This window comes from Camelina sativa, chromosome 8 (genome assembly GCF_000633955.1).
Source record: "Camelina sativa cultivar DH55 chromosome 8, Cs, whole genome shotgun sequence".
NCBI lineage: Eukaryota > Viridiplantae > Streptophyta > Magnoliopsida > Brassicales > Brassicaceae > Camelina > Camelina sativa.
In genome coordinates this window covers 20502535-20523608 of record NC_025692.1, presented here as the reverse complement: position 1 = coordinate 20523608, position 21074 = coordinate 20502535, and the positions used below count along the sequence as shown (strand labels likewise).

General features: G+C 41.0%; 3 protein-coding genes across 3 annotated transcripts; 1 reads left to right on the top strand and 2 right to left on the bottom strand.

The window, feature by feature from the left end:
- On the top strand, positions 3000-5470 carry LOC104709740. Its single transcript, XM_010426304.1, has 3 exons — positions 3000-3975; positions 4102-4433; positions 4721-5470. Exons 1-3 carry the CDS (start codon positions 3000-3002, stop codon positions 5468-5470), a joined length of 2058 nt encoding a protein of 685 aa, XP_010424606.1.
- On the bottom strand, positions 8501-10990 carry LOC109124873. The gene is made up of 2 exons (XM_010424055.1): positions 10834-10990; positions 8501-10405 (listed from the first exon to the last, which is right to left on the bottom strand). Exon 2 carries the CDS (start codon positions 9448-9450, stop codon positions 8656-8658), a length of 795 nt encoding a protein of 264 aa, XP_010422357.1. The 5' UTR covers positions 9451-10405; positions 10834-10990; the 3' UTR covers positions 8501-8655.
- Positions 16684-17685, bottom strand: LOC104709738. The gene has a single exon (XM_010426303.1). It carries the CDS (start codon positions 17683-17685, stop codon positions 16684-16686), a length of 1002 nt encoding a protein of 333 aa, XP_010424605.1.

Sequence of the window (21074 nt, the reverse complement as noted above, 5' to 3'; positions counted from 1 at the left end):
TCCTTTTTTGAGTTTTGAGCACCCCACCATGTCCTCCTAGCTTTCCATCATGAAACGCCCTCATGATTAATCCCGTGACAGATGAATCCTTTGGTATCACTAAGCGACCCTGTCGCAACAGTCTGCCTTGAACTAGGGAAAACTCAGGGTGTGATTGTGCATCTTCTCGCAGATCCCGTATGATTGTCTGCAACTCAGGGTCCTTGTCAACTTCAGAGCAGATTTCCTCCAGTTGTATTGCAGCTGGCACTGATAAAGCAAACAGTGCAGGAACCACTTCTTTTTGGGACAAGGCATCAGCCGCCTTGTTTTCCATACTTGGCTTATAGTGGATGTCAAAGTCAAAACCCAGTAATTTTGTCAGCCACCTCTGGTACTCCATGTTAATCTCTCGTTGTTCCAGCAAGAACTTCAAGCTCTTCTGGTCCGTCCGCACTATGAATTTTCTCCCCAAGAGATAGTGGCGCCATTTTTGTACAGCAAAGACTATAGCCATAAGCTCTCTCTCATAAACCGATTTAAGTTGCTGCCTCTCGGTCAACGCTTGACTATAGTATGCTATAGGACTCTCCATTTGCATTAGGGCCACCGCCAATCCAATACCTGAGGCATCAGACTCCACCACAAACCGTTCAGCAAAGTTTGGCAAAGCCAGTACTGGGACCGTGGTCATAGCAGTTTTCAGACCGAGAAAGGCCTCATTCGTCTTCGCGGTCCACTCAAACTGATCCTTTTTAAGCAGATTCGTGAGTGGTCTGGCGATTTCCCCATACCCTTGGAAGAATTTTCGTGTAATATCCCGTTAGTCCAAGGAAGCCTCGCAGTGCTTTAATATTCGAGGGTACCGTCCAGTCCACCATGGCACTGATCTTGCTTGGATCTGCTGCTATGCCGTCTAGAGTGATCACATGCCCCAGATATTCAATCCGCTAGCTTCGAAATTGACACTTCTTTTGATTAGCAAACAGCTTATGTCGCTAGAGGGTTCCTAGCACAGTCCTGAGATGTCCTTGGTGTTCTCGAATGGATCGACTGTATACTAAGATATCGTCGAATAATACAAGTACAAACTTAAGGAGGAATGGCCGGAATAATTCATTCATCAGCGACTGGAACGTAGCTGGTGCATTGGTCAGGCCGAATGGCATGACGAGGAACTCGTAGTGTCCGTCATGAGACCTGAACGCCATCTTCTGTACGTCTTCTGCCTTGACCAAAATCTGATGGTATCGTGACCTTAAGTCAAGCTTCAAGAAGATTTGAGCCCCATGGAGTTCATCGAGGAGCTGATCTATCATAGGGATGGGATAGCTATCAGGCATAGTGACCTTGTTGAGAGCACGGTAATCGACGCAGACCTCTAGCTTCCATTTTTTTTCTTTACTAGTAACACCGGGCTCGAGAATGGGCTCCCACTCTCTTGAATGAGTCCTGCTGCTAACATCACTGCAATCTGCTTTTCTATCTCTTCCTTTTGGGCGTGTGGATAGCGAAATGGTCTGACATTCACTGGTTCGGCACCTGGCTTCAAGTTGATGGCATGTTCCTTATCCTGAGAGGGAGGTAGTCCTTGTGGCTCAGCAAACACCACGGCGAACTCCTCTAACAGGGATCGGTACCCTTCTGATTTGTCTCCCTTGGTATCCTTTTCCACAGCTTGTAAGTTGTTGCAGTCGACAAGGAGCCCTTCTCCTTCCTGTTGGAGGGCCTTCCACAAACTTTTCAAGGATACCGCTGAGTTCTGTAGACTAGGGTCCCCTCTCAGCGTAACCCATTCAGCTTCTGCTCAGAACCCCAACCTCTGTTCCTTCCAATTCACCTTTGTATCCCCCAAGGTCTCTAGCCATTGCATCCCTAAGATTACATCGGCCTCACCTAGTTCCAGAGGTAAGAAACTGGTGATAACCGTGTAACCTGGAAGCTGCAACTTCACGTTTTGGCAGACACCTGAACCGCGAACGAGTAACCCTGTCCCCATTCGAACCCCATATCCCAAGGTTCCCTTCGTTGCAATCCTGATCCTTTCCGCCATGGTACTGGAAATAAAGTTATGAGTCGCCCCACTGTCCACCATTACCACGACCTCTTCCTCTTGCACCCTTCCCCTCAATTTCATGGTTCTTGGGGAGGATATCCCTACCGCTGAATGGATAGACAATGCCGCAAACTATGGGACCTCTATCAACTCCTCCTTGGTTCCATTCTCGTCCTTGTTCCCCTCATCTTCCTCGTCCCACTGTCCACCATTACCACGACCTCTTCCTCTTGCACCCTTCCCCTCAATTTCATGGTTCTTGGGGAGGATATCCCTACCGCTGAATGGATAGACAATGCCGCAAACTATGGGACCTCTATCAACTCCTCCTTGGTTCCATTCTCGTCCTTGTTCCCCTCATCTTCCTCGTCCCACTGTCCACCATTACCACGACCTCTTCCTCTTGCACCCTTCCCCTCAATTTCATGGTTCTTGGGGAGGATATCCCTACCGCTGAATGGATAGACAATGCCGCAAACTATGGGACCTCTATCAACTCCTCCTTGGTTCCATTCTCGTCCTTGTTCCCCTCATCTTCCTCGTCCCACTGTCCACCATTACCACGACCTCTTCCTCTTGCACCCTTCCCCTCAATTTCATGGTTCTTGGGGAGGATATCCCTACCGCTGAATGGATAGACAGTGCCGCAAACTCTGGGACCTCTATCAACTCCTCCTCGGTAGCTTATGTCTCTATTTAAAGGCTTTGACCTACATTGTAACCGATATACTTATGTGAATATACTTCTCTCTTTATTCTTCTTGCCGACTACTCTCTCATCTCTTCACTCCTATCTCTTTACTTCCGCTAAATTCAACATGGTATCAGAGAAAGTTTCTCGATCTATGACTCTCTAAACTCGCTTCGTCTCTTATTTTGCCTTTCTTAAACTCTCCTATTCTCTATATTCTACTCGGGTTACTCTTTTACTTTTTATTACTCTTTAACTCTCAAATCTTTGAACATGGATAACAACAAACCGATTGTTACCCCTGTGGTGCTCAAAGGAGCAAACTACTTGTTGTGGAAAAGAACCACAAAGACCGCACTCAGTGGTCGGGGACTATGGATCCATGTTGAGACGGACCAACTCCCCAAGAAAGCCATCAAAGAAGATGGTAAAGAAGAAAAGGAAGAAGACAAGGAAGCTGATCTTGAAAAGGAAGTCAAGTGGTTCCAAGAAGATCAGACTGTGCTTGCCATTCTCCAAAACTCGCTGGACGCACCAATCCTTGAAGCTTACTTGTATTGCGAGACGGCCAAGGAGTTGTGGGAGACGTTGGCAAATGTCTATGGGAACGTGACCAACTTGACTCGAGTGTTTGAAGTCAAGAAGGCGATTAACGGTCTCCACCAAGAAGACTTGGAGTTTACGAAGCATTTTGGGAAGTTCCGGTCATTGTGGGCTGAGCTTGAAATGCTTCGACCAAGCACCATCGATCCGGCGATTCTCAATGAGAGGAAAGAGCAAGACAAGGTCTTTGGCCTCCTTCTCACTTTGAACTCGGCGTTTAATGATCTCATCAAACACATTCTTCAAGGCGACAAGCTACCTACTCTAGAGGATGTGTGCTCACAAGTCCAAAAGGAACAAGGTTCACTTGGTCTTTTTAGTGGCAAGGAAGACTTAGCCACAACTAACAAGGGGGTCTACAAACATGAGGACAAGAAAGTGATTGTGTGTGACCATTGCAAGAAGAGGGGCCATATCAAGGACAAATGTTGGATTCTCCATCCTCATCTCAAGCCAGCTAAGTTCAAGGCAAATCTATCACAAGAAGTTTCAAGTGGTCAAGGTACCGGTGCAGCGAACCAAGGAGGCGCGGCGGCCATGGCTGCGTCCTATGGTGACCTTGTGAGGAAATCGGATCTGGAAACCCTCATCAAGTCCATCGCTGCACTCAAGGACTCTGGTATCACCTTCTTTGCTTCAAAACCTAGTAAATCTCTTGTTGTTGACTCGGGTGCTTCTCACCATATGATAAGTAACCCTAGTCTTATACACAACATAAAACCAGCAGTAGGCAATGTTATTATTGCTAATGGAGATCGTATACCTGTTAAAGGAGTAGGAGACTTGAAACTGTTTGATAAAAATTCAAAAGCTTTCTTCATGCCTACTTTTACTTCTAACCTTCTATCAGTTAAGAAAGCTACTACTGATCTAAATTGTTATACTATTTTTGGGCCTAATAGTGTACATTTTCAGGATATTGAGACTGGAAAGATTCTTGGAGAAGGGGATGCTAGAGGAGATCTCTATGTCCTAGAGAACACTTCATCAAGTCCTTCTAAGTGTTTTTCTTTTATGTCGAATCTTAGTAATATTTCGAGTGATGTATGGCATGCTAGGCTAGGCCACCCTCACGCTCGTGCTCTTGAATTAATGTTGCCCAATGTTTCCTTTGATAGCTATAGTTGTGAACCGTGTATCCTTGGAAAACATTGCAAGTCTATCTTCCCTAAATCTAATACCATTTATGAGCATTGTTTTGATTTAGTGCATTCTGATGTGTGGACTTCTCCTTGTCTTTCTAGAGATAATAACAAGTATTTTGTGACATTTATTGATGAAAAATCTAAATATATTTGGCTTACCTAAATACACCCTCTAAGGATAGAGTGTATGATGCTTTTATTAAATTTCCAAACTATGTTACTAATCACTTTAATGCTAAAATTAAGGTACTTAGATCAGACAATGGGGGAGAATACACAAGTCACAAACTCAAAGAGCACTTAGAGAAGCATGGCATTCTACAGCAAACTAGCTGTCCATACACTCCTCAACAAAATGGGGTAGCTGAGAGAAAGAATCGCCATCTCATGGAGGTTGTGAGATCAATGATGTTTCACTTGAACGTCCCAAAGAGGTTTTGGGGTGACGCCGTGACGAATGCATGCTATCTAATCAACCGAACTCCAACTAAGATTCTTCATGACTCATCTCCATTTGAAATTCTTAATCAAACTAAACCCTCTCTTGATTACTTACGAGTTTTCGGGTATGTGTGTTTTGTTTTGATTCTAGGAGAACAAAGGAGTAAGCTTGATGCAAAGAGTACTAAATGCATGTTCATTGGCTACTCTACTACGCAGAAGGGTTACAAGTGCTATGATCCGGCTCATGGCCGTATGTATGTCTCCCGGGATGTGAAGTTTCTTGAAACCCAAGGATACTATGCCAACAAAGACTGGGCAAGTTTAAAGGACTTAACTCAATCTACAAGTGATAGGGCGGCCAACTTGAAGTTCCTTCTTGATCACCTTGGAGTCACAACTACATCACCACACTCTTCCGAGACAAGTCTTCAGTTCAATCAAGACCAGAGGAGGAGGCAGTTCAATCTCAATCCTCTGATCATGTTGCCTCCACTTCATCAGATGACATCATGCCCACTGATACCGACCCTGCTCAACACACTGTCAGCTTAGACTCGGAACATGATGATGGTGCAGATGATGTGGAGCCAGAGCCCATACAGGACTTGTTGATGTAGTATATTTCAGCCAGTTAAATTATCAATCCACAATCTGCATTAATCAACTCACTAAGAATACACAAAGTTGTTTAATCTATTCTTAAAAGGAATTGGTTTTGTTGTAACAATCTTAACTAGCAAACAAATTAAAGCAAAGAAACAGAACACAACTAATAACAAACTTTGAATCAAGATTAAACAAGTGAACCTTGGGCAAGGTAATTGACTTGGGAGATAGCTAACCAATCCTAGATATCCAGGCAACAATCAAGAACAATCCTATGGCTAAGAACACTAATGCAAATCAATCCATTTCCATGGTAGAGATTCCTATGCTAATCAAGTGACAATCAACTTTTTCCAAAGGCAATCACAGAGCTAGCATGCATTAAGAAGAGGTCTTAATACCACTAAGCACCCTAATCATCAATTTCCATTGGTTAGGAGTGCAAAGCTCTTGAATAGTTTGGTTCAGGAATTTCATCAAACACTTTATGGGAAATGGAAATCCTAATGTCTAGATTCAAGCTTGATCAAGGCTTTCTAGCATTATTAACACTAAACAAGATAGGAAATACAAAAATAAGGTTGTAGATATCAAAGATCAGTCATCTATCTCCCTAATCTACCTGGCCCAAAGTTCTAATGATCTACTCACTCATCATCATGATCACACAAAGGAAGGAGTTTGGTCTTTGTGAAATCATAATAAGAGATTATAGATTAAGAGATTTGAAAAAGAAATTGCTATTAAAAACTTAGAAGTCCTCAATTCTTCAACAAAGCAAGAGTAAACAAGCTTAAAAACTCACAATGGCTGCTAAAAAAAACCAGAGATAAAAACAAAAGCTCCCCCTCCCCTTAATAGGGTTAGAGTATTTATAGGAAGACATAAAAGGACCCAGGTCAACCCAAAACAAACCGGGTCGAACCCAGATTAAAACTAAAACAAGTGTGGGTTTAGGACAACCGGGCAAGCTTGGACCGATTGGGATGGCCCGATTGAGATGGCCTGATATGCTTTGGCCGATTGAGCTTGCCGCTGATACATCCGCTGATTTGTCTTCTTGAGCTCCATCGGCCATGGCTTGGCCGGTTGAGCTTGGCCGATTGGCTCCATCGGTCATGGTCTGGCCGATTGAGCTTGGCCGATCGGCTCCATCGGTCATGGTCTGGCCGATTGAGCTTGCCGCTGATACATCCGGTGATTTCCTGATTCCTTCACATTTCTCCAATTCCACTCCTCTTTGCTTCTTTGCACCAAAACAAGTGCAAATGCTCTAAATGTGGTGAGATTACTCCAAGAACCTGAGAAATGAGACACTAGATGCATATGTTTCTAACACAATCTAGAATGACAAGAATATGCAACAAAACTATGCAAAAACATGGCTTAAAAATCCAACAAAAACACAAGATATCAACTCCCCCAAACTTATCTCTTGTTAGTCTTCAAGCAAGAACCAAACAAAAAGTGAGAGAGATAGGCTTGTAAAAGGGATTCAGAACAAAAAAGTATCAACAAAGGATTCAAACCACAGTCCTTAAATGTAATGCAATGGTGCTAAGATCAATCAAAGTGCTTACAAATATATATATTTTTTTTTTAATGCTTATCACAAGGCACCACTCTAGTTCACTTTCTATCTATTGGTAAAGACTTGCAATCCTATTGGACATCTCTTTCACATTCATTAAAGTGTTTGGTTTGATCTTGCAATTGGAAAATAAATCAAGCTCAATTGGTTTAAGGGGAAGACTTTTTATAAAGTGGTTGGAAATGGTGTTTTTGGGTGGTTTACTCTCAAACAAAGACGAATGCTAGATAGTAGTGAAACCTATCTAAGACTGAGAATAATTTGGGCATACAAAGCTTAGCTCTTGATGTTCTACCCACTAGAAACTTTTCTACTTTTTTTTCTCATTCTTCTTTTCTTTCTCTTAATACCCAAAAACTCAACTTGATTCAACTCAAACCCCTTTCTTTTCTTTGCTTATGGTCTTAAACGTTTGAATATCTCTAAGGCTTCTCTTTAAACACAAGCTCTCTCTTTCTTTTACTTCTTTGAACTTAACTTGTTGATCTCCCATTCTTGTTAAACTATGCTTTAGCATTCTTTTTTTTTTTTTTTTTTNTTTTTTTTTTTTTTTTTTTTTATTATGCAACTATTCTAGGAGACAACAACTAGACATTTCTTTCTCTTTTCATTCTTAGAGACTTAGAGCTTTTAACAAAACTTAATCCTTAGAGATAGATCTTTTCTTTTATTTTGACCAAGCAACTCTTTCTTTTTTCCCCCTTTTAAACTCTTTTGTTTCCCAACCTTTACCCAATTCAAAAATTATAACCACCTATTTCTTTCAAAACCAGTCCCATTAGCTAGTACTAGAGATTTCTAACTTAGCTAAAACAAGAGCCAGTTCTTTGTCATTCTCAATACTCTCAAGACTTCACAACCTATAGCATTATCAAGAAAAAAGCCTCAGTCAACAAATCAATACATGGCTTGAAAGAAAATGGTTGGTGTTCAAAGGTATGGCAAGAGATTGGGTTAATCAAAATAGAGTGGCAAAAAGAGATTGTTAACCCAAATGAAATTTCCATGAGCTAGTATTCATAGTCCAGTTGCAAGATAATTTTAACTCAAATTAAGGTCCAAATAATATAGAGATGCAACAATGATCATGCAAGCTTTACACTAGGAGAAAGTGCTTTCAAGTGACCCTTTGCTTAAGCTTAGACTCTTCATTTTTTTTCCAAAGATTAAACAAGCACCAATGAACTATAAATGAGGGCTGTGGGTTCAATCCTAAGTCTTTACCTTTACAAGGCAGCTTCATCATTATTCCCAAATGAAAATGCACCCTAAATGCTTTTAGACTCAATCCTAAATGCAAATTTTTTTTTTCTTTTTAAATTTTTCAAATTTTTTTTTTGATTTTTTCTCAAAACATAGATATTAACAATGCATCACAATGTAAATAAAAAAAAAACACAATGTTAGATGGTTAGTCCCTCCCCCAAACTTAATTCACACAGTCCCTGTGTGAGAAAAGCTAGGAAAGAAACTAACAAGGACAAGAAAATTAAGCTGAAAATAAGAAAAGACTCTATGTACAAGGACTTGGAGTGTACCTCTAGTTCATGGAGGAGTCAAGAGAGTAGGAGGAGTTACTAGTGCATGGTGTTGGAGACTTCTCAGCCCTTCTCTTCCTTCTTTGTCTCCTCTCATATGCTGAAGCTCTTGGTGGGTCATAGAATCCTAGTGCAGTACTAGCTTCACCATGAAATGAGTGTCTCTCCAACTCATCCTCAACCTCATCAGCTTGCTCTCCTCTTGGATTCACTTCAACTTCAGGGTTTGGTCTTGAAGTACTTGTAATGTCAAGTTTGGCTTCCACATGCTTCAACCTTATGTGAAGACCCTTCCCTCCCTTTACTAGCTTCTTAATGTTCTTCCCTTGCCATCTAACCAAGCACTGGAGAAGGTCGATATGGGTGTGTGCAGCTCTAAGAGACTTGTTTGTAGTGGCTTCTTCAAATGGTTGGAAGTCATACCTAGCACTCCCATAAACTGGACTGGGAGAAGCTGCTTGTGAAGTGTCTTCAGTTGGATTTCTCCCCTTCCATGAAGTTGTTATTGGAATCACTGGTCCATCATGCTTAGAGGAGTACAAGAAGTCATCTTTAATCTGGCAACATATTCCATACTTGATATAAAGGCTTGTGACATCCTTTTGAGGGAGTAGGAGCCTTTGCTTTTGCATGCTTTTGAAAATGTAGCCATAGTAGGCATAGAAACCTTTCTCAGTTTGGCCATCCAAATAAGTTGTCTTCTTGAGGTAGACTGGATCAAGCCTTGCAATGTCATGGTCAAACTCACCAAGCTCAACTCCTTTTGCTTGCAAAATGGGGGTGACAAGTCCACCCATACTTAGGATAGGAGTCCTATCTCTTGTTTCCCAAACCCAATTCTTGTAGTGAAGCAATTGGTGAAGAAAAACAGCAGCAACATAAGTGTTTTCAGCATTAGACAATGGAGGATTCCTTTCTTCATAGGTTCTTATGAAAGGTTGCAGTCCTGCTATAAGACAGCCAAGTTCATGGCTTGAACTGCTCCAGCTTCTCTTCTTGCAAAAAGAGTGTGAGAGAGAACCTTGTGAGCATATCTCACTGTAGGGTGTTGGATGCCTTAGTTTTTAGCTTGACCAGCTATGTATCTTCCCATACCAATATATTCCCAAAAAGAACTATACTCCTTAGGGTTAATGTTGTATTCCAGCCTTGCTCCTGGTTGAAAACCATAGATAGTTCCCAACTCTCCAAAGGTCATCTTGTAGTGCTTCCCTTGAACCTTAAACTCAAAATGCCCAAGATCATTATTCTCCTCCACCATCTCATCCTCATAATAAGTCACTAACAAGGATGCAAGAAACTCTCTTGTCGGCTCAACATAGGTGGGAAAAGCCATATTGAAGAACTGTCCTAATCCCAAAGTTGTGAAGATAGTTTGCATGTCTTCAAGGAGGCCAACATTGTGAAGGAATTCATGATCTGGGTATCTAGTTGGAGCAAACTTGATTGTCTTAAGGTGCTTCATCAATTTGGAGTAGGTAGGTTTCTTCTTGGTTGGTTTAATCTGCTTTTCCTTGGCAGCTGGAGGTGGTGGAGAAGCAGACTCACTCTCACCCATGTCCCTGTCCTCTGAATCAGTATCCTCAATCACAAGCTCCTTATTCTTCTTCTTGCTTGCTAGAGCTTTTTGTTTACCAAGTGAACCCTTAGACTGAATTGCTTTCTTCTTTTTCTTTTCCACAATCCTCTCTACAACTTCCTTTGCCTTAGTTTGTTTTTCCCCAAGTCTCAAATTGGTTCTTCCCATTGTTCCTAAAAAAACAACAACAACACTTGAAAAATATTAGTAAGGCTCACTAAGAGCCATAACTTGAATTCACAGCCGGCAAGTGTTAATTATCTTAGAGATAAATCAATCATAGTTATCCAATGAACAAATGAGAACCAACTCAAACTTTAAATCTATAGGAGATTTTAACAATACTTCTTAGGAAATTTAAAAACCATCAAACATGGTCAATTGGTCTCCAAACTTGCTAGTCTCCTACAGATTGATTCAATGTATCATAGACAAGGTAGAGAAACAATAAAACCCAAATTCCCCCAAATTTTATATTTTAGCAATTATTAAGAACCCTAAGTGCTTCAAATAGCAAATTTTCCGAAATTAAACCACAAGCCCAGCAATTCAAGCTCACACTTTTGGATTCAAACTTTAGAAGAGAAAGTTGGTTCCTTACCTTGTATTCGACGAGGATTGATGCAGAACTAGCAGATGAGATAATAAGTAATGGAGAGAGCCTTTCAAAACCGAAACCAACCCACCAAAAATCTTTAAAATCGATTGAGAGATGAGAGAGATACAAAGATTTTTGTGTTCTAATGGTGGTAGGCTTTGAAAATCGACCAAGTGAGGGAGAAAGAGGATGAAATCGGGTTTTAGGAGGTTGTGAGAAGGAGTAAACCGGCCAAAGTCGATTTGAAAAGTTGAAAATTAAACCGGTTTACTAAGATTGGACCGAATTAAACCGGTTTGGATTAGAAAAACTTACCTGGATGGACAGCAGCGGCCTCCATTCCGCCGATGACCATGGCCGATGGTCAAACTCGGCCTAGGTTTGGCCGATGGCTCCTCCCCGCTGGGTCATTCACTATTTGCTCTTTATTTCAACTTTCACGATCCAGCGGCCTCCATTTGGCCAATGGCTATGACCGCTGGCTTCACTCGGCCAAGGTTTGGCCGATGGCCCTCTACCGCTGATACATCCGATCATAGTGGCATTATCTCACACGGTCTCGACTCGACCGATCGCTTGAAGCGATGGCAGCACTCGGCCCTCCCTTGGCCGATGGTCGTGGCCGCGTGTACTCCCTGTTTAAAACAAATCCACACAAGTCTCCCAAAATTTTCAAAACACAAAAAGAAACACACAAACTATAAGAAATTAAGATAATATGTACATAAGGATACCATGGGAGTGCCTCCCAAATGCGCTTGTTTTACGTCTCTAGCTTGACGTTACTGCACCGCTTAGGCGTCTTGAGGGTCGGAGAGAGAAACGGTTGTCCCCTCCTCAATGAAGTCATTAGCCAAGTAGTGCTTCAACCTCTGTCCATTAACCACAAACTCTTTTCCAGTTTTGTTCAGCAACACCAAGGCTCCATAAGGTCTAACCTCCTTGATCTTGAATGGTCCTGACCAGCAGGACTTGAGCTTTCCTGGGAATAGCTTCAAGCGGGAATTGAACAGCAACACCAAATCTCCTTCCTTGAAAATCCTTGGAAGAATTCTCCTATCATGGAATGCTTTTGTTCTCTCCTTGTAGATCTTTGAACTCTCATAAGCTTCAAGGCGGATCTCCTCTAACTCATTCAATTGTACCAAGCGTTTCTCATGAGCATTCTTGAAATCAAAGTTAAGAAGCTTGACTGCCCACATTGCCTTATACTCTAACTCAACTGGTAAATGACAAGACTTTCCATAGAGAAGGTTGAATGGAGTGGTCTCAATTGGTGTCTTGTAGGCAGTTCTATATGCCCAAAAAGCATCATCCAACTTCTTAGACCAATCCTTCCTTGTGATACCAACTGTTTTCTCAAGAATTGATTTGATTTCCTGTTTGAAATCTCAACTTGACCGCTGGTTTGGGGATGGTAAGGTGTAACAACCTTATGCTTCACTCCATGCTTCTTGAGAAGACTCTCAAAAATCTTGTTAATAAAGTGCTTTCCTCCATCACTTATGACCACTCTTGGAACACCAAACCTTGGAAAAATGATTGTCTTGAACAACTTAAGTACCACCTTTGCATCATTAGTAGGACTAGCTATTGCTTCCACCCATTTAGAGACATAATCAACAGCTACCAGTATGTAATTGTTACCATATGATGAAGGAAATGGTCCCATAAAGTCAATACCCCACACATCAAACACTTCAACCTCTAAAATAGGAGTTTGTGGCATCTCATTCCTCCTACTAATGTTTCCTCTTCTTTGACATGAATCACACTTAGAGATAATCTCTTGAGTGTCCTTGAACATGGTAGGCCACCAAAGACCAGCTTGGAGGATCTTTGTGAATGTCTTGAAAGTAGCAAAATGACCACCATATGCTGCTCCATGACAAAGTTCTACTAATCCTTCTATCTCTTCTTTAGCAACACATCTTCTGTAAAACTTGTCTTTACAAAGTGTGTAGAGGTAAGGTGCATCCCAATAGTAGTTGTTAATGTCCTTGAAAAACTTCTTCCTAGCATAACCCACTAAATTTGGTGGCTCAAGACCACAAGCAAGATAGTTAACATAATCAGCATACCAAGGACCATTCTCTTCCAACCTCATGACCTCTCCAAGCTTTTTCCAAGTTTCATTAGTCTTGTCAAGGAGTTGAATTGCCTTTATCTGCTCCTCAGGAAGTGCATCATTGATTGGGACCTCATTGTCAATCCTTAACCTTGATAGGTGATCAGCTACTCCATTCTCAATACCCTTCTTGTCTTTAATATCCAAATCAAATTCTTGAAGTAGCAATATCCATCTCAAGAGTCTTGGTTTAGCATCTTTATTTGCCAAAAGATATCTCAATGTTGCATGATCAGTATGAACAATGACCTTTGAACCTACCAAGTATGACCTAAACTTTTCAAATGCAAAGACAATAGCCAAGAGCTCTTTCTCTGTTGTAGCTTACTTGATTTGAGCTTCATCTAAGGTTCTACTTGCATAGTATATCACATGAAGCTTCTTGTCTTTTCTTTGACCAAGCACAGCTCCAACTGCATAATCACTAGCATCACACATGATTTCATAAGGCAAATTCCAATTTGGAGCTTGAACTATTGGAGCACTAACTAACTCTTCTTTTATCATCTTGAAAGCTTGTAGACACTCCTCATCAAACTCAAATGCAACTTCTTTACACAACAACCTTGTAAGAGGCCTAGCAATCTTTGAGAAGTCTTTAATAAACCTTCTATAAAACCCAGCATGGCCTAGAAAGCTTCTTATTCCCTTGACTGAATTTGGTGGTGCTAGATTGGTCATCACATCAATCTTAGCTTTGTCAACCTCAATGCCTCTCTCTGAAGTCTTATGCCCCAACACAATCCCTTCTTTTACCATGAAGTGACACTTTTCCCAATTTAAAACCAAATTTGTTTCCTCACATCTCTTTAAAACCCTGCACAAATTAGAAAGACAACCAGAAAAAGAATCTCCATAGACAGAGAAGTCATCCATGAAAACCTCCACTACATCCTCAATTAGATCGGAAAAAAATTGACATCATGCATCTTTGGAAAGTAGCTGGAGCATTATATAGTCCAAATGGCATCCTTCTATAAGCAAAAGTACCATAGGGACATGTGAAAGTAGTCTTTTCTTGATCATTGGGATGTATGGGGATTTGAAAGAAACCAGAATAACCATCAAGAAAGCAATAATGAGAGTGACTAGCAAGTCTCTCTAGCATTTGATCAATAAATGGTAAAGGAAAGTGATATTTTCTAGATGCAGCATTGAGTCTCCTATAATCAATACACATGCGGTGTCCAGTTATAGTTCTAGTAGGAATTAGCTCATCTTTATCATTCTTAACAACAGTAACTCCTCCTTTCTTTGGTACCACATATACAGGTGAAACTCATGTACTATCTGATATAGGATATATGATACCATCATCAAGGAGCTTAAGAATCTCTTTCCTCACCACATCTCTTAAGTTAGGGTTTAACCTTCTTTGTGGTTCAATGGAAGTCATTGATTCATCATCTAAATGAATTCCATGCATGCAAAGAGTTTCAGTTATTCCTTTGATATCATCAAGTGAATAACCAATAGCTCTTCTATACTTTTTTAATTCACCTAATAGAGTAACAGTTTCTAGTTCACTAAGTTCTTCACTGATAATGACAGGATAAGTTGAGTTGTTACCTAGAAAAGCATACCTTAGCCCCTTAGGGAGTGGTTTAAGTTCAATCTTGGGTGCCTTAAGCTCACTCCAATCTTCATTTGAGTGAACTTCAACTGAACACACCATTTGCTCTTTCAACTCAAGGAAGCTTCCATCATTACTAGAGGGTTTGTGAGAGTCAAGAATCTTTTCATACCCTTCACTATCTTCCTTTAGTAAACCAAACTCTCCTTGTTTAACTGTCAAGGTGCTTTGGAGCTCATCCTCTATGGCCAATTCCTCTAATAGCTCATCAGCTAAAGCTTCCATCTTCTCAATGTAGAAAACTTGACCATCAATTGTAGGCTTCCTCATTACTTTGTTAATGTCAAAGGTCAAGGCTCATTTTCCCAAATTCAACTGAATTTTCCCACTCTTCACATCAATCATTGGTCCTGCAGTTCTCAAAAATGGTCTCCCTAAGATGAGTGGATCCTTTGGTTCTTCATCCATTTCAAGCACAACAAAGTCTGTTGGGATCTCAAAATGACCAATCATCACTGGCAAGTCTTCAAGCACTCCTACTGGTGTTCTAACTGATCTATCAGCAAGAACAAGAGTGACCATACACTTTGTGTAGCAGGTGAAACCTAGTATCTTTGCAAATGAGAGAGGCATCAAGCTCACACTAGACCCAAGGTCACATAAACAGTGGCAAAAATATAAAGGTCCAAGTGTACAAGGGAGAGTGAAGCTACCAAGATCTTCAAGCTTCTTTGCTACTACCTTATTTTGAATGATAGCACTACACTCATGGGTTAAGATTACCATTCCTTGGAGAGCTTTCTTCTTCTCCATAACTGCATCCTTAAGAAACTTGTTGTATGATGGGTTCAGCAAAAATGCATCAATGATTGGCATTGTGATGGCAACATCTTTCATTTGAGCATCAAACATAGCTCTATACTTATCCACTTGTTGCTTCTTAAACTTACCAGGAAATGGCAGTCTTGGCTCATAAGGTGGAGGCACAAATAGAGTCTCCTTGGCAATCTCCCTACTCTTCTTGAAAATTTCATCAATGGTGTTGCCTTGCTTTGGTTCCTCAACCACCTTACTCTTGCCTTTGTCAACCACAACTCCATCATCTTCGTTATCTTTACCCAAGTCTTTCACTACCAAATCATCATCTTCAATCTCAACCACTACCTCCCCTCCTTTAGGTTCAATGTCCCTATTGAGCTCATTAGTAGGTAATTGCTTACCACTTCTCAGCATTATGGCATTGATGTATTCTTTGGGGTTTGGTTCTGGTTTTCCTGGTAAGGAACCCAGTTGTCTTGGTGAAGAGGAAGAAGCTTGGCTCTGTACTTGTGTTTGCAACCTCTCAATCTTAGCATTTAACTCACCATAAACATTCTCAACCTTGTGGTGCATGTTCTTCATTTGTGTAGCAAGTTCAATGGCATTTCTCCCTTGGCCTTCTAGAATTTGTTTTAGTAGAGCATTTGTGTCTTCTCCTTGAACATGAGGGTGCGGTGCATTCATTTGTTGCTGAGGATGGGAATAGGTTTGAGGCTTACCTTGATAGTTCCCTTGAGGTTTGGGTTGATAGTTTGGTTGTGAAGTAAAACCAGGAGGTTTTTGTGGTGGATAAGTCTGGTCTTGTGGGTTCTCCACATTGTTGCTGTGGTAAGAGAGGTTTGGGTGGCTGCGGTAATAAGGATTGAACTTGTTATAACCCTGGCCACCGACATAGTTGACCTCTTCTTGTCCCTCAACACAAGCTTCCATACCCTCTTGATAAAGTTCACAATCATTGACAAAGTGAACTTGTTTTTGATTGGCACTAAGCATCTTATCCATCTTATCATTTAAAGCTTTGATCTCCTTGCGGTGTTGCTCATTCATATCAGAATAGTCTCTTGGAGTTCTATCATAATCTTCTAAATAGTTTCCATCACTTTGAGCAAGATTCTCCACCAAAGTCATACCAACATCAACATCCTGCCCAAGGAAATTATCATTACTTGCTGTGTCAAGCAACATTCTTATCTTTGGAAGCACTACTCTATATAATGTGCTGAGAAGAGACTCCTTGGAGAAGCCATGATGAGGACATTGCATAGTGTAGCCTTTGAATCTTTCCCATGCTTCACAAAAGCTCTCATTTCCCTTTTGAGCAAAGCTTGATATTTCATTCCTTAGCCTNTGGCAAGTCTTCAAGCACTCCTACTGGTGTTCTAACTGATCTATCAGCAAGAACAAGAGTGACCATACACTTTGTGTAGCAGGTGAAACCTAGTATCTTTGCAAATGAGAGAGGCATCAAGCTCACACTAGACCCAAGGTCACATAAACAGTGGCAAAAATATAAAGGTCCAAGTGTACAAGGGAGAGTGAAGCTACCAAGATCTTCAAGCTTCTTTGCTACTACCTTATTTTGAATGATAGCACTACACTCATGGGTTAAGATTACCATTCCTTGGAGAGCTTTCTTCTTCTCCATAACTGCATCCTTAAGAAACTTGTTGTATGATGGGTTCAGCAAAAATGCATCAATGATTGGCATTGTGATGGCAACATCTTTCATTTGAGCATCAAACATAGCTCTATACTTATCCACTTGTTGCTTCTTAAACTTACCAGGAAATGGCAGTCTTGGCTCATAAGGTGGAGGCACAAATAGAGTCTCCTTGGCAATCTCCCTACTCTTCTTGAAAATTTCATCAATGGTGTTGCCTTGCTTTGGTTCCTCAACCACCTTACTCTTGCCTTTGTCAACCACAACTCCATCATCTTCGTTATCTTTACCCAAGTCTTTCACTACCAAATCATCATCTTCAATCTCAACCACTACCTCCCCTCCTTTAGGTTCAATGTCCCTATTGAGCTCATTAGTAGGTAATTGCTTACCACTTCTCAGCATTATGGCATTGATGTATTCTTTGGGGTTTGGTTCTGGTTTTCCTGGTAAGGAACCCAGTTGTCTTGGTGAAGAGGAAGAAGCTTGGCTCTGTACTTGTGTTTGCAACCTCTCAATCTTAGCATTTAACTCACCATAAACATTCTCAACCTTGTGGTGCATGTTCTTCATTTGTGTAGCAAGTTCAATGGCATTTCTCCCTTGGCCTTCTAGAATTTGTTTTAGTAGAGCATTTGTGTCTTCTCCTTGAACATGAGGGTGCGGTGCATTCATTTGTTGCTGAGGATGGGAATAGGTTTGAGGCTTACCTTGATAGTTCCCTTGAGGTTTGGGTTGATAGTTTGGTTGTGAAGTAAANCTTATCCACTTGTTGCTTCTTAAACTTACCAGGAAATGGCAGTCTTGGCTCATAAGGTGGAGGCACAAATAGAGTCTCCTTGGCAATCTCCCTACTCTTCTTGAAAATTTCATCAATGGTGTTGCCTTGCTTTGGTTCCTCAACCACCTTACTCTTGCCTTTGTCAACCACAACTCCATCATCTTCGTTATCTTTACCCAAGTCTTTCACTACCAAATCATCATCTTCAATCTCAACCACTACCTCCCCTCCTTTAGGTTCAATGTCCCTATTGAGCTCATTAGTAGGTAATTGCTTACCACTTCTCAGCATTATGGCATTGATGTATTCTTTGGGGTTTGGTTCTGGTTTTCCTGGTAAGGAACCCAGTTGTCTTGGTGAAGAGGAAGAAGCTTGGCTCTGTACTTGTGTTTGCAACCTCTCAATCTTAGCATTTAACTCACCATAAACATTCTCAACCTTGTGGTGCATGTTCTTCATTTGTGTAGCAAGTTCAATGGCATTTCTCCCTTGGCCTTCTAGAATTTGTTTTAGTAGAGCATTTGTGTCTTCTCCTTGAACATGAGGGTGCGGTGCATTCATTTGTTGCTGAGGATGGGAATAGGTTTGAGGCTTACCTTGATAGTTCCCTTGAGGTTTGGGTTGATAGTTTGGTTGTGAAGTAAAACCAGGAGGTTTTTGTGGTGGATAAGTCTGGTCTTGTGGGTTCTCCACATTGTTGCTGTGGTAAGAGAGGTTTGGGTGGCTGCGGTAATAAGGATTGAACTTGTTATAACCCTGGCCACCGACATAGTTGACCTCTTCTTGTCCCTCAACACAAGCTTCCATACCCTCTTGATAAAGTTCACAATCATTGACAAAGTGAACTTGTTTTTGATTGGCACTAAGCATCTTATCCATCTTATCATTTAAAGCTTTGATCTCCTTGCGGTGTTGCTCATTCATATCAGAATAGTCTCTTGGAGTTCTATCATAATCTTCTAAATAGTTTCCATCACTTTGAGCAAGATTCTCCACCAAAGTCATACCAACATCAACATCCTGCCCAAGGAAATTATCATTACTTGCTGTGTCAAGCAACATTCTTATCTTTGGAAGCACTACTCTATATAATGTGCTGAGAAGAGACTCCTTGGAGAAGCCATGATGAGGACATTGCATAGTGTAGCCTTTGAATCTTTCCCATGCTTCACAAAAGCTCTCATTTCCCTTTTGAGCAAAGCTTGATATTTCATTCCTTAGCCTTGCTGTTCTAGTAGTAGAGAAGAATTTGGATAGGAAAGCTCTCTTACATTGATCCCAAGAGGTAACTGAGCCTACTGGCAGGTTCTTCTCCCAAGTCCTAGCTCTATCACCAAGAGAAAATGGGAAGAGGCGGAGCTTGAATGCATCTTCAGAGATACCATTGATTTTCACTGTCCCACACATCATGTCAAACTGATCCAAGTGGTCAAGAGGGTCTTCCATAGATAGACCATGAAACTTTGAGCTTTGTACCATGTTGAAAAGACTTGACTTGATCTCATAGTTATTGTTCTCAACAGGAGGAGCTCTAATTCCCATGCGGTTCCCATGAATGTTTGGTTGATCAAAAGTTCCAATGACTCTTGGCTGTCTTGGAGGATGGATAGGAGCTTGTTCAACATGGGGCTGGTCATTTCCATTGTGACTAGCTGGGGGTGGAGGGTTGTTATCCATAGCTTGGCGGGCTATTCGGCGATTTTCACTTTCAAAACAGCGCATGTCGTCAACACGCTCAACTAAATTTGCTTGGCCTTGACTTCTCAAGTTCATACACCTGGCAAAAGAGAGTTCAAACCACCAAAGCAAACCAAGTAAGTAACAATGTAAAGTAAATGAATAGGCTCAAACAATGCTGAAATCCTAATGAGTGAATGGAATGCAAATGGGCAACAGCGCCAAATTGATGTAGTATATTTCAGTCAATTAAATTATCAATCCACAATCTGCATTAATCAACTCACTAAGAATACACAAAGTTGTTTAATCTATTCTTAAAAGGAATTGGTTTTGTTGTAACAATCTTAACTAGCAAACAAATTAAAGCAAAGAAACAGAACACAACTAATAACAAACTTTGAATCAAGATTAAACAAGTGAACCTTGGGCAAGGTAATTGACTTGGGAGATAGCTAACCAATCCTAGATATCCAGGCAACAATCAAGAACAATCCTATGGCTAAGAACACTAATGCAAATCAATCCATTTCCATGGTAGAGATTCCTATGCTAATCAAGTGACAATCAACTTTTTCCAAAGGCAATCACAGAGCTAGCATGCATTAAGAAGAGGTCTTAATACCACTAAGCACCCTAATCATCAATTTCCATTGGTTAGGAGTGCAAAGCTCTTGAATAGTTTGGTTCAGGAATTTCATCAAACACCTTATGGGCAATGGAAATCTTAATGTCTAGATTCAAGCTTGATCAAGGCTTTCTAGCATTATTAACAATAAACAAGATAGGAAATACAAAACTAAGGTTCTAGATATCAAAGATCAGTCATCTATCTCCCTAATCTACCTGGCCCAAAGTTCTAATGATCTACTCACTCATCATCATGATCACACAAAGGAAGGAGTTTGGTCTTTGTGAAATCATAATAAGAGATTATAGATTAAGAGATTTGAAAAAGAAATTGCTATTAAAAATTTAGAAGTCCTCAATTCTTCAACAAAGCAAGAGTAAACAAGCTTAAAAACTCACAATGGCTGCTAAAAAAAACCAGAGATAAAAACAAAAGCTCCCCCTCCCCTTAATAGGGTTAGAGTATTTATAGGAAGACATAAAAGGACCCGGGTCAACCCAAAACAAATCGGGTCAAACCTGGATTAAAACTAAAACAAGTGTGGGTTTAGGACAACCGGGAAAGCTTGGACCGATTGGGATGGCCCTATTGAGATGGTCGGGTATGCTTTGGCTGATTGAGCTTGCCGCTGATACATCCGCTGATTTGTCTTCTTGTGCTCCATCGGCCATGGCTTGGCCGGTTAAGCTTGGCCGATTGGCTCTATCGGTCATGGTCTGGCCGATTGAGCTTGGCCGATCGGCTCCATCGGTCATGGTCTGGCCGATTGAGCTTGCCGCGCTGATACATCCGGTGATTTCCTGATTCCTTCACATTTCTCCAATTCCACTCCTCTTTGCTTCTTTGCACCAAAACAAGTGCAAATGCTCTAAATGTGGTGAGATTACTCCAAGAACCTGAGAAATGAGACACTAGATGCATATGCTTCTAACACAACCTAGAATGACAAGAATATGCAACAAAACTATGCAAAAA